The 11,979-nt window shown below is 41.5% G+C and overlaps 1 protein-coding gene across 1 annotated transcript in view; it reads left to right on the plus strand.

The window, feature by feature from the left end:
• The window catches only part of CTNND2 (catenin (cadherin-associated protein), delta 2), a 560,917-nt gene that overhangs the window by 25,294 nt on the left and 523,644 nt on the right, over positions 1 to 11,979 (plus strand). The window contains exon 2 of the mRNA XM_006876162.1: positions 7,585 to 7,840. Within this exon, the coding sequence (XP_006876224.1) occupies positions 7,585 to 7,840 (256 nt within the window). The remainder of the gene's footprint in view (positions 1 to 7,584; positions 7,841 to 11,979) is intronic.

Here is an 11,979-nt window from a genome sequence, read left to right on the forward strand (position 1 = left end):
CCATTTCTTTTTATGTGCTCAGAGTCTTTCATTTTCTTCTGTTCCCCTTTTTCCACTGCCAGTACATATTTTCACTCAGCACCATATATCAGAACATTCCATTTTCTTAAAAAGAAAGTCTCCTCCACTCTTTCAAAGAAAGAGAACACTCACAACACCCCCTTCTTCCCCCACTTTGTCAACCAGACCTTTATTCGAGTAGCTCTGCAGAAAACAAAAGGAGTTTCCTGAGCAGCATAGATACTGGGTGAAGAAGTATCAAGTCCCTCCTGAAGAGGCTTCCTTTGAAATCTTCACCAAGAGACAAGCAGTCCAGTTCATTGAATTCTAAGAGTTTATTGAAGGGAGAAGGGGCTGTTTGCAGAGCAGGTGAGACAGAGAGAGGAGCCTGTTTGTTGAGCTCATGAAACACTTTCCACTTAAAATGTTTGCCTTGAGTATGTTCAGATGAATAGAGCAATCCTACAAGGAGAGTGATCTGGTCAGATGGGCTCTGAAATGCAAATTAAAAATATTCTAGAGCTGGACAGAAATGTAGACAAAGGAATTTGATTAGAGAAGTCTTTCAGGACTATGGCCAGTATTAATTATTCATACTAATGGGTAAGCCTCAGCAGGGTCTGAATGCTGTGGTTCTTAAGTGCTGACTCACTGTGGCTCTCTATAGAGTTTCCGAGGTGGGTTTGAACTGCTGACCACATGCTAAAGAGGGTTCAAAATGAGAGAAATATACCTCGAATCTAAGATTTGTAGAAATGTTTTTCAGTGTCATAGTATTAGAAGCATAGGACTGACCTGGCTCCATGACTGGTTTGAGACCTGTTAGAGTTTCACAGGAGAATATTGAGAATGCCATGGGCTACCAAAAGAACCAACAGATCTGTGTTGGAAGAAGTACAGCCAGAGTGCTCCTTAAAGACCAGGATGGCCAAACTTCGTCTTTTATACTTCGGATATATTGTCAGGAGGGACCAGTTGCTGGAGAAGGATATCATGTTTGGTAAGGTGGAGGCTCAGAGAAAAACAGGAAGACCCCCAGTGAGATGGATTGACAAAGTGGCAGCATCAGTGGGCTTAAGCGTGGTAACAATAGTGAGATTAGCCCAGGACCTGGCAGTCTTTCATTCCACTGTGCATAGGGTTACATTCAGTCGGAATCAACTCCACGGCACCAAACAACAGGAAGTTTAAACTCTGGAGTCTTCGGAAGGGCTACTTCCTTATTACCACCATGTGATTGTGATTGAATATGATCACTCTCAAAATTATTCATCCATTTTACATATTATAGCCCTATAGCTCTTTTCTGAATATATTTACATTATTAATTAAACTAAGACTTGCATTGTACCTTCAGGTAATACAAAGATAGTTATATATATATTGCTATTCTTTGTTTTTCCTAGAAATAAATGAAGTTAGACTTTCAGCATAGATCTGTTTTCCTGTATATTTTCCTATTGTTGTTGTTGTTAAGTGCCACTAAATCAGTTTTGACCCATAGCGATCCTATATAGAGTTTCTGAGGAGCAGCTGGTGAGCTTCAGCTGCCGACCTTGCAGTACAAATATATCTCAGTAAATTCAATTTAATGAGAAATGTAAATCAGTTAATACACTAATTTGGTTTCTCTTTCCCAAAATGATCTCAGATTGATAATTCCATTAATTAATCCTTCTCTTTTCCATCTGTTGAGTAGACATTTTTCATCATTTTAGACCTCAGTGATTTTTCTAAACATTCCCACAGTCTTGTGTAATTTAATAATTGTGTACCTTTGAGATTTTCCACTCGATCCCATTTGCTGTGGTATTCATAAGCATAAACTGTGGGAGCCAACAGCCAAGAGCTTTTGTCTCTGTTAGTGATCATCAGCCTTAGGCTAGCTACCACATCTCTCTGTGCCTCCATTTCTTCATCTGTAACATCTTCTCATAAAAAGAGGAAGACCCCCCAACGAGATGGATTGGCCAAGTGGCAGCATTGATGGACTCAAGTGTGGCAGCGGTAGTGAGGTTGGCCCAGGATCAGGCAGTGTTTCGTTCTGCTGTACCTGGGGTCGTTATGAGTCGGTTCCGACTCAGTGGCACCTGACAATAACAACAAACGTCTTCTCATAGCATGATTAGAGGTGGTACACATAAAACACCACACACAGAAGGAGGTATAAAATCTGCTTCCCACTCGCAGGGCTGTCCCCACCAATCCACTGTGCACAACCGCCTTTGCCAGTACCTGTATACCATTGCTGTTCATGGTAACCATCATAAAAGCTTGCTTGTGGTGTATTTTCTACATCTCGTTGCTTGTAGCTTTTCATGCACTTCGACCAAACACCAAGCCATGAGTTCACTTTGTTCTCTTCATCGTACAGCTGAGGATGGTAGAAGTGAGAAAGCTCAGTTTATTTGCCTAAGACTATAGGAGCTCTAGTAGTGTAGTGGTTACGAATTGCGCTGCTAACCTCAAGGTCAGCAGTTTGAAACTACCAGATGCTCCACAGGAGAAAGATGAGGCTTTCTGCTCCCGTAAAGATTTGCAGCCTCAGAAACCCTGTGCGGAGTTACTATGAGTCAGAACTGACTCCATGGTACTTAACAACAACAATGCACCCAAAGGTTAGGATGGGAACCTAATTTTTTCTGAAGACACACCCATACTCTGAATAAGTTCCATGGTGTTATCATTAAGTGACATCAAGTTGGTTCCAACTCATAGTGACCTTGTATAGGGTTTCCAAGGAGTAGCTGGTGAGTTTGAGCCAATCTGTGGTCCAAGTGCTTTCTCATGCAGCACCTCACCAGGACACCTAAGTTCCATGATATGTCCTCCCCAAATGCCAAAATAAAATACAACTATTGTTGTTAGGTGCTGTGGAGTCAGTTCTGAGACCCTAGTACAACCTAATGAATTGCTGTTAGGTCTGGTGGCATGCTCACAATTTGTTGCCATGTTTGAGCTCATTGCTAAGCCACTGTGTCAGTCCATCTCATTGAGGGGCTTCTTTTTTGTTGACCTTCTGCTTTAGCAACCATGGTGTCCTTCTCCAGGGATTTGTCCTTCCTAATAACACATCCAAAGTACATGTCCACATACAATAGTGTATATCCAAGATGCTAATGTTGTTGTTGATCGGTGCCGTCGAGTTGATTCTAACTCATAACAACCCTCTACACAACCGAAGAAAACGCTGCCTGATCCTGAACCATCCTCCCAGTTGTTATGTTTGAGCCCAGTTCTGCTCAGACCATCTCCTTGGGGGTCTTCCTCTTTTTCACCGACCCTCCACTTCAGCATCATGTCTTCTCCAGAGACTGGTCCCTCCTGATAACATGTCCTAAGTATAAGACACAAAGTCTCACCGTCCTGGCTTCTAAGGAGCATTCTGACTGTACTTCCCCCAATACAGATTTCTTTGTTTTCTTCTCCAACACCATAATTCAAATGCACTGATTCGTCTATGTTTTTCTTTATGTTGCCTTTCTTTTTCTGCTTAATTAATTGAATTTCACATCCTATTTTCACTTTTTTGACCTAATCACCCTTATAATTCTTCAAGTTTTGTTTTGCCTCATACTTGGCAGTTACTCCTAAACTTCTCTTGTTATATTCTTCCTTTTAATTTGAGGTCTTTTGAGAAGTCTTAGTGTGGTTGATGCCTTTGAGTTGTGGTGTTGGAGGAGAATACTGAGGGTGCCATGGACTGCCAAAAGAACCAATAGATCTGTTTTGGAAGAAGTGCAGCCAGAGTGCTCCTTGGAGGCCAGGATGGCTAAGCTTCGTCTCTCCTACTTTGGACATGTAGTCCGGAGGAAACAATCGTTGGAGAAGGATGTCATGCTGGGTAGGGTTGAGGGTCAGAGAAAAAGAGGAAGACCTCCAACGAGATGGATCGGCCAGGTGGCATCATTGATGGACTCGGGGGTGGCAGCAGTGGTGAGGTTGGCCCAGGATCGAGCATTGTTTCGTTCTGCTGTGCATGGGGTCGCTATGAGTCGGTTCCGACTCGATGGCACCTGACAACAACAACAAGTGTGGTTAGCTCGGTGAATAGTCATGCTTGTATGTCATGTTATTTGTTTGGTGGTGTCTTTTAAACAAGAATTCCCGTGTAGATTCCATCAGTTTCCTGTTGCCTGTCTTTTTGTCCTCCTTGTAACATTATTGTAGTTTTCATATATTAATAATGGATAATCCTGTCTAGAAATAAATTATTTTCTGATATTTGTAACCATTTTTAGCATGTTTAAATGTTGTGAGTTAGCTCTGATAGTGTAGTGGTTACAAATCGGGCTGCGAACCTTAAGGTCAGCAGTTGGAAACTACCAGCTGTTCTGAGGGAGAAAGATGAGACTTCCTGTTCCCGTAAAGATTTACAGCCTCGGAAACCCTGTACAGGGTCGCTATGGGTCGGAACGACTCTACAGCACATAACCAACCAACCAACCAGTTAGAGCCTCATAAAGGAAAAATATAATGGGCCACGTGTCACAGTGCTTAGGGTTTCAGCTTCTAGCCAAAACGTTGTTGGTTGGAACCCACCATTTGCTCTGTGGGAGGAAGGTGAGGTGGTCTGCTCCCATCAAGATTGTTGTTGAACAGACAGAGTCAGTTCTGACTCATAGTGATCCTGTGTACAAGGAGCAGCTGGTGGGTTTGAACTGCTGACCTTGTGGTTCGCAAGCCAGTGCTGATCCTACAGTGTCACACCAGGAGTCCCCCATAAAAGTACAACCTAAGACAACCTATGAAACAGTCCTACTGGACTGCCCCATAGAGTCACTATGAGTCAGAGTTGACTTAGGGCACTGATTTAAAAAAAAAAAAAAAAAAGTGTTTATATAGAAGATGTTGGGTTTATTCGTTTTCCCTTTTTGTCCTTGATTTTTTGACTAGCCTATCACAGCTCTTCTAGAAAATAAAACTAGATTTACCCCTCTGCATCGTTTTTCTAAGAGCAGGATTGTGTTTAACCTAAATATTCAACCTGGTTCATCAAAAAACACAGTGTATTGTTTTTATATTTTTAAGTGTGTATTTTAATCGAAGACAAGTTAACAGTAAGATTTGGAGAATGTTATATGCTCAATTGCTAAGTGACAGATGGTTAATTTGAGCCCACCAGCAGCTACAAGGGAGAAAGGTGAGGCAGGCTGCTTTTGTAAAGACTGTTGTCGTTGTTGTTGTTGTTGTACTATCAAGTCCGTTCAAACTCATAGGGACCCTATATAGGATTTCCAAGGAGTGACTGTGAGTTTGAACCACTGACCTTGCAATTCAAGCCAACTTTGAGGTGGAGTGCTTATCCTAGGACGCCACACCACGACTCCCTTGGGAGCCTTATAGGGCAGTTCTTTTCTGTCTTATAGGGTCCCTGTGAATGAAAATTGTCTTGAAGGTAAAGGGCTTGAGTTTTGGGATTTTGTTTTGTTTTGGGAAAGAAATGGCATAGATGCAAAAAACAGATGCTCTGAATGTGCATTTGGTATGTATTACTCTCAAGCAATTGTTTTGAAATGTAAAACATAAGATAGCTGCCACCATGGAAAAACATTACTCTCATTCAGTATGTTGTTGTTGTTGTTATGTGCAGTGGAGTCAGTTCTGACTCACAGCGACCCTGTACAGGGTTTCCGAGGATGTAAATCTTTATGGGAGCAGAACACCTCATCTTTCTCCTGTGGAACAGCTGGTAGTTTTGAACTGATGACCTTGTGGCTCACAGCCCGATTCATAACCACTACACTATATACAAACTCTAGTTAGAAAACCTTTCTCAACTGTCTTTGTAGTTTTGATTATATGATGGTGCTTACCTTTGTAATGTTTGTTGGTATAAAATGAAGTTTTAAAAGTACATTGGAAAGGAAATAAGCCAAACTCTTAGTTAGAAAATCAGTTCTCAGATTATATTACTTCACGTTACACCTTTTTGTACCGTCTTGTCATTTCATTACAGTTTCCTTCTTTTAACAGTTATTTTTCCAGTATTATTTAAGATCTTGAATTTGGCATTTGTCCCTTATGTGAGAGAAGAGAAAATAATTGTTTTTCTGCCATTTCCACAAAGACATTCTCCAGAGGTCAAATGTGTGGGCTGAGATCTATACTGGTATCCCCCAGTTTAGCATAGGGTTCTGTTCCCACAACTCCATTCTTAGTTGGTTCTGACGTAAGTCGAATACCATTTTCTTTTTTTCTCTCCAAGTTGTCCTTTTGAATGTCTCTTATTATCGGTATCTTTATAAATCTGGTTTCTTAGGGTTGGAAACATTACATACAAGGGGGTTTCAAAAGGTTTCTGGAAAAATGGAATTAAAAGTTTTCCATGGACTCTCTGAAGCCCTTCATTAAGAATGTTAACAGCAGCAAATTACATGCTGCAACATTGTATATAGTACATATTACTACTTTGTTGTTGTTAAGTGCCCTTGAGTCGATTCCAACCCCTAGCAATCCTGTGTAGGGTTTCCAAGGAGTAGCTGGTGATCTTGAACTGCTGACCTTGCAGTTCAAACGACTTTGCAATCTGATGCATTAGCTCATAGCGCCACACCAGGACTGCATTACAGACTAGAAGATGTACAGAAAAAAAAACAAGTAAACAGATAGCCAGGTGTGGTTCTTTGTAACATGAAATAGTTTGTAAGTCAGGGGCTACTTGTAATCAAAGCTCAATTCCACATAATGCTCTCATGGTATAAATGGTGGTATGTGAACACAGAGCTGTCCTCTGGGGATATGTTCTCATCCAAACTGCTCAAAAAGTAAGACCACTGTCAAGTATTGGTAATAGATGATAACCATCAGTGTGTTTAATAACTAGTCACTTTCTACTGAGATTGTAAGATGCTATTTTCATTGTGGTATCAACAAAACCTTAGAAGTCAAATAATATTGAGAACCAGATAAAAATTTGAATACAGAAATTCATTCCTGTACATGCCTGCCTCTTATCAAATTTATTTGTTACTATGAACTCTTTTGAGTTGAAAAAGATACATATAAAAATCTTTAGGAAGTGATTTTATAGGGACAGGAGCAGCCCTGTGTTCCATGCCTTTGTACTAATTATGGAAATAGGAGCCCACTTCTCCCACCCCCAACCCTGCACATACATTCCTTCTCATTTCTTATATTCTTCTAGTCAGGAAAAATAATTTTGCTTTACACCCTCTTTTTAAAGCTAAGGTAACATGACCTGAATACTTTCTGAATTTTCTCAAATCAAATCCTAAAGAGCTTACTGTTTGACATGATTTCTTATTTTTAAAGAAAATCCCTATTGTTTTCCTGGGTTTGAGTTTTGCATGCAGTTTGCATCGTAATACTGTAAGCAATAGTGTCATAGCAGACGCCGGTTTCTCCCCTAGCCCTTCAAAGTTTGAGTCCTGAGATAGCATGCACATTTCTACTTGAGTAGCTAACGTTAAAGATGTCAGTTTCAGGATGACTGATTATCGTGTGTTCATTCTGCCAAACCCTGTTCTTTTGTGTGTCATTTCTACCCTCTGCCAGACCTGGTTAACCATTTCTGTGAGCAGATCCTCAGTTGATGACTTTGTCCTTGCTTTGTTGTCCTAGCCCCATCTTCCCCTGGTGTCGACTCCGTCCCCTTGCAGCGGACTGGCAGCCAGCATGGTCAGCAGAACCCCGCAGCAGCCACCTTCCAGAGAGCCAGCTATGCCGCCGGTCCAGCCTCCAATTACTCAGACCCCTACCGACAGCTGCCCTATTGTCCTTCTGTGGAGTCTCCATACAGCAAATCCGGCCCAGCCCTGCCACCTGAAGGCACCTTGGCCAGGTCTCCGTCCATTGATAGCATCCAGAAGGACCCCAGGTGGGTAAAGCCTTTTCCTGTACTCTGCCACAATGTCTAAAGAGATGTTATAACCAGATGGTGTGATGGCATTGCTTTCTTTTTACATTACATTATTAGATTATTACCACTGACTATTTGAGGGTTGGCTTTGCTTGGGTTTGATGATCTTGTGTTTGATTTGGGATCTGGGTGTTTAACATGGGTCCCTAGTATCTTCTGTGATTCAATATCAAATAATGAAGTTACTCTTTCGATCAGACCTGTGGGTGTTTGAGATTTTAACTACTTAATAAGAACAGCTGTCTTGGTGTAATGGGCGCAGGAGTCGGCATTGTTATCAGTGAAGTGAGGGCACACGTTTGGCTTCAAGCAGGTAATTTATAGGCTTCAAGCAGGTACCCTATTGACCTGGGGGGGGGGCATGGGTGGTCCATGTGCATTCTTCCTTATCAAGGTGTAAAGAGTTCACCTACAAGCTTAGACTAGTAATTGAAAATGAAAAAAAAATAAATAAATAAATAAATAAAATGCATAGCTCCCTCATTTCTTGAGGTCTGAAAATAAATATTGGAAAAAAGTTGTTTGGAGATGGACAAAATTCTGAACACAGTGCAGTCAAGAAATTTTAATAATGCAGTGGGTTCCTTTTGTGTTTTTGTTTTTTAGCTGGGATAAGGGAATCAATGACACTCTGAAAAGTTGGGATTGAATTTTCTTAGGGTCAAAGGCGGCTTCATTCTTAGTCACTGTATAATGCATATGCCATTGTTGTTGTTAAGGACCTTCATGTGAGTTCTGACTCATAGTGACCCTATATAGGGTTTCCAAGGAGTGGCTGGTGAGTTTGAACCATCAATTTTGCTGTCAAACCAATCTTGAGGTCAAGAGCCTATCCTATAGCACCACAGAGAACCCCTAAAAGTCATTCCTGTTCGGCACACTGCTGAGAATTTCCATTTCCACCCCAGATAGACTGTATCCGAATCTACATTTTAACAAGAGCCCCCAGGTGATTCTTATGTGTTCATAAGGACTACATTATACATGCATGAAAGGACCACCAAAGAATCACCTGAAGGTATTTTAGAATCACTTGGGTCTCTCGTTAAAATGTAGATTCTTATTCACTCTCTAGGTTAGAAATGCCAGTTCTCAGCAGGGAGCTGAAGTAGAATGAACCAGTTTGAAAATTTGCCATAAATCCAAAATCTGTCTGTACCTGTCAACCATATAGAGCATGTCAAGTTGTTGGTGTGTGTGTGTGTGAGAGAGAGAGAGAGAGAGAGAGAGAGAGAGAGAGAGAGAAACAGAGTAACAGAGAAAGGCAGAAAGAAAGAGACAGGGCATGTGAGTTGGCTCTGGTTGTTGCTAATGTGTGTTGTTGAATCAGTTCCCAGTGGCTGGTGGGTGCTAACTGCTGACCTTGAAGTTAGCAGCCCAATGTGTAACTCACTACACCCCAGATCTACTTACCTAAAATCCATCTGGAGGGCTTACCTGCTTCTAGAGCACATGGACCCTCAGGAACTTCAGTGAGTGGCTGGCCTGGACGCTTCTGCAAAAAGAAATCACTCCAGCAAGCAGATCCAAAGCAGAACGGGGTCATTTTATGGTCTTCCTTGTAATCTCCATTTCAGCACACTTCAAACCCATTTCAAGGGTCCATGTTAAATTTTATCTTTATCATAACCTCCATTGTAAAAGTGCTATGAGTAAATCGTAGCAAATGCTCACCTTTAACTCCTGAAAATAAGAAATGCACGTGTGTTGACAATGCTCTCCTCTCCTGGTATTCAGTCTCAATACTTGTCTGTACTGTTTTGACCCTGAAATCTGCCCCAAATCCTTACATATTCAGTGAATACAGATAAAATATTCTTCAGAAAACAATACCTCAGTATTTCCTACTTAAAAAAAGCTTCCATGGCAAGCTCATGAAAAGGTATTAAAATAAAATAATGTTAAGTGACACGAGGTTATTTTCTAGTCGTTGCAACCCGGCATAGCATTTCGAGGCTTTGAAACTTTGAGGGAGCAGAAAGCCTTATCTTTCTCCTATGGAGCAGCTGGTAGGCTCAAACTGTAGACTTTGTAGTTTACAATCCAATGCTTATCATATGGTGCCACCATCCTGTCTAAGGAGAATAATAGTAGACATATAAGAGATGTTGTTAAGTGCCGTCAAGTCGGTTCCGACCCATAGCAACTTTGCATAGGGTTTCAGAGGAGTGGCTGGCGAGTTTGAACCGCTGACCTGTGGTACAAACTGACTGTGCAGTTCAGCACATTAAGCACAGTGCCTATACCAGGACTACATTTAAGAAATAAACACACTGAAAAAATATATACGCGCACACATGCAAAGTTTGTGGGAAAATTCCATTACCTTTTAAAGTCAATTTTTCATATACTATTTGAACCCTCCTTGTAAATATATTTTCAATGCCGTTATTTCTAGCTTACTATACATGCACATACATATGTGTATGTAAACATACATATATGTAAACATACATATATGTAAACATACACATATGTAAACACACACACACATAGTGGACTTCAAAAAGTTTGTGGAAGAATGGTATGAAAAGATAATGGGATTGTTTCATGAACTTTTGGAAGCTCCGCAGTTTGTGTGGAACTTTCTTTTTTTTTTTTTTTTTTTTTAAGGTTTTATTGTGAAATATGTGATAGTTTACATGGGAGAATACCAACTTTACATTCATTCTATCGTATTTCTTTTCATTGCAATGATTATAATCCCCTTCTTACATCATCAAACACCCAAAGGGTACACCCCGTCAGCACACAGCCCCTCTCCCACTCTGAGTCTAGAGTCCCCCACTGTTCCAATATAAAAGCAGAGACAAAAACCATCACTCAAAAACAAAAATAAAACCATAACCAACTGACCAGTAGCTTTTGCTGTGTAGGTCAGTGTGTATGCAGAGTAGAAACCTCCAGTGGTGGGTGGGGGTGTCCACTCAATCAGTCCTCTCCTCTAGTCACCACAGTGGAGGTGTGCAGATTGATAATGAGAAATTAATGAGAGAAAGACTGTCCACTATTTTTATCTCTGAAGGTCAGTTAGGTATCTGCATGTACACAGCGTATAATTCTCAAAATAGTTGCATCCATGTGTATAGTAGTTGGTGTTGGCTCTTGCCTTTTATGTTGGGGTTTTACAGAGAGTCCATATGGTTTGTTTGTATAGTCAGACCTGCTTTTTCTGGTAGCGTAGTGGTTACGAATCCGGCTGTGAACCTTAAGGCCAGCTGTTGGAAACTACCAGCTGTTCCACGGGAGAAAGATGAGGTGTTCTGCTCCCGTACAGATTTACAGCCTCTGAAACCCTGTATAGGGTCGCGATGAGTCCAACCAACTGACTCCAAGGCACACCTTCACCAGGCAGGAATAAAGGGTCCCACCCAGGTCAACTTTAGGGCTGGGTCCCAGAGTCAGACATCATAAACAGCCGCCAAAGGATCAGTCTGTAGGACAAATGGGACTCCTCCTCTCTGTGCCGTGGGAAAACTGTGGGCTCAATGCTGGACCCTTTTGGGGGAGTGTGCCCAGCTGCCTGAAGGTGTCTGGACTGGGCAGAGAGGGTGCGACAGGGGAGAGGAGGAAAGAAATGTGTAGAATCACCCACACCTCTCATTTCAAATGTCGCTGCGCAGTTTTTGGTGCTGGTATATCACTTTTTCAGTCTGGCTGTGGCCCCGCCCTCTGAACTCAGCCTGGGCAGAGTGGCCACAGGGAGAGTCCCATATCCTGACTGATTTGGAAATCACATTGTTTTCCTTTTTACAGTGATTTTTCTACCTGTGGGTGTGGGAAACTGACGCCCTGCACCTTATACTAGATCCAGAGCTCTGGAGCATCTCCGTGAAAGCACCTCCTCAGGGTTTTCTGCGCCTCAACCATGGAGCTTGTCCTATCTGATTCTGCTTCTCTCAACCCCCAAACCCAATGTCCCATTATCTTTTAATTCCATTTTCCATGAACTTTCTGAAGTTCATTTGTATATATGTATAGGTGTATGAGAGAGAGAGAGAAAATGAATCTAAATTTTTATAATGTGCCATTGAATTGGTTACAAGCCCCCCTGTATTGGGTTTCCAAAGATCAGCTGCTAGGTTTGAATTGCTGAC

This window comes from Chrysochloris asiatica, unplaced genomic scaffold (assembly GCF_000296735.1).
Source record: "Chrysochloris asiatica unplaced genomic scaffold, ChrAsi1.0 scaffold00358, whole genome shotgun sequence".
NCBI classification, from domain to species: Eukaryota; Metazoa; Chordata; class Mammalia; order Afrosoricida; family Chrysochloridae; genus Chrysochloris; species Chrysochloris asiatica.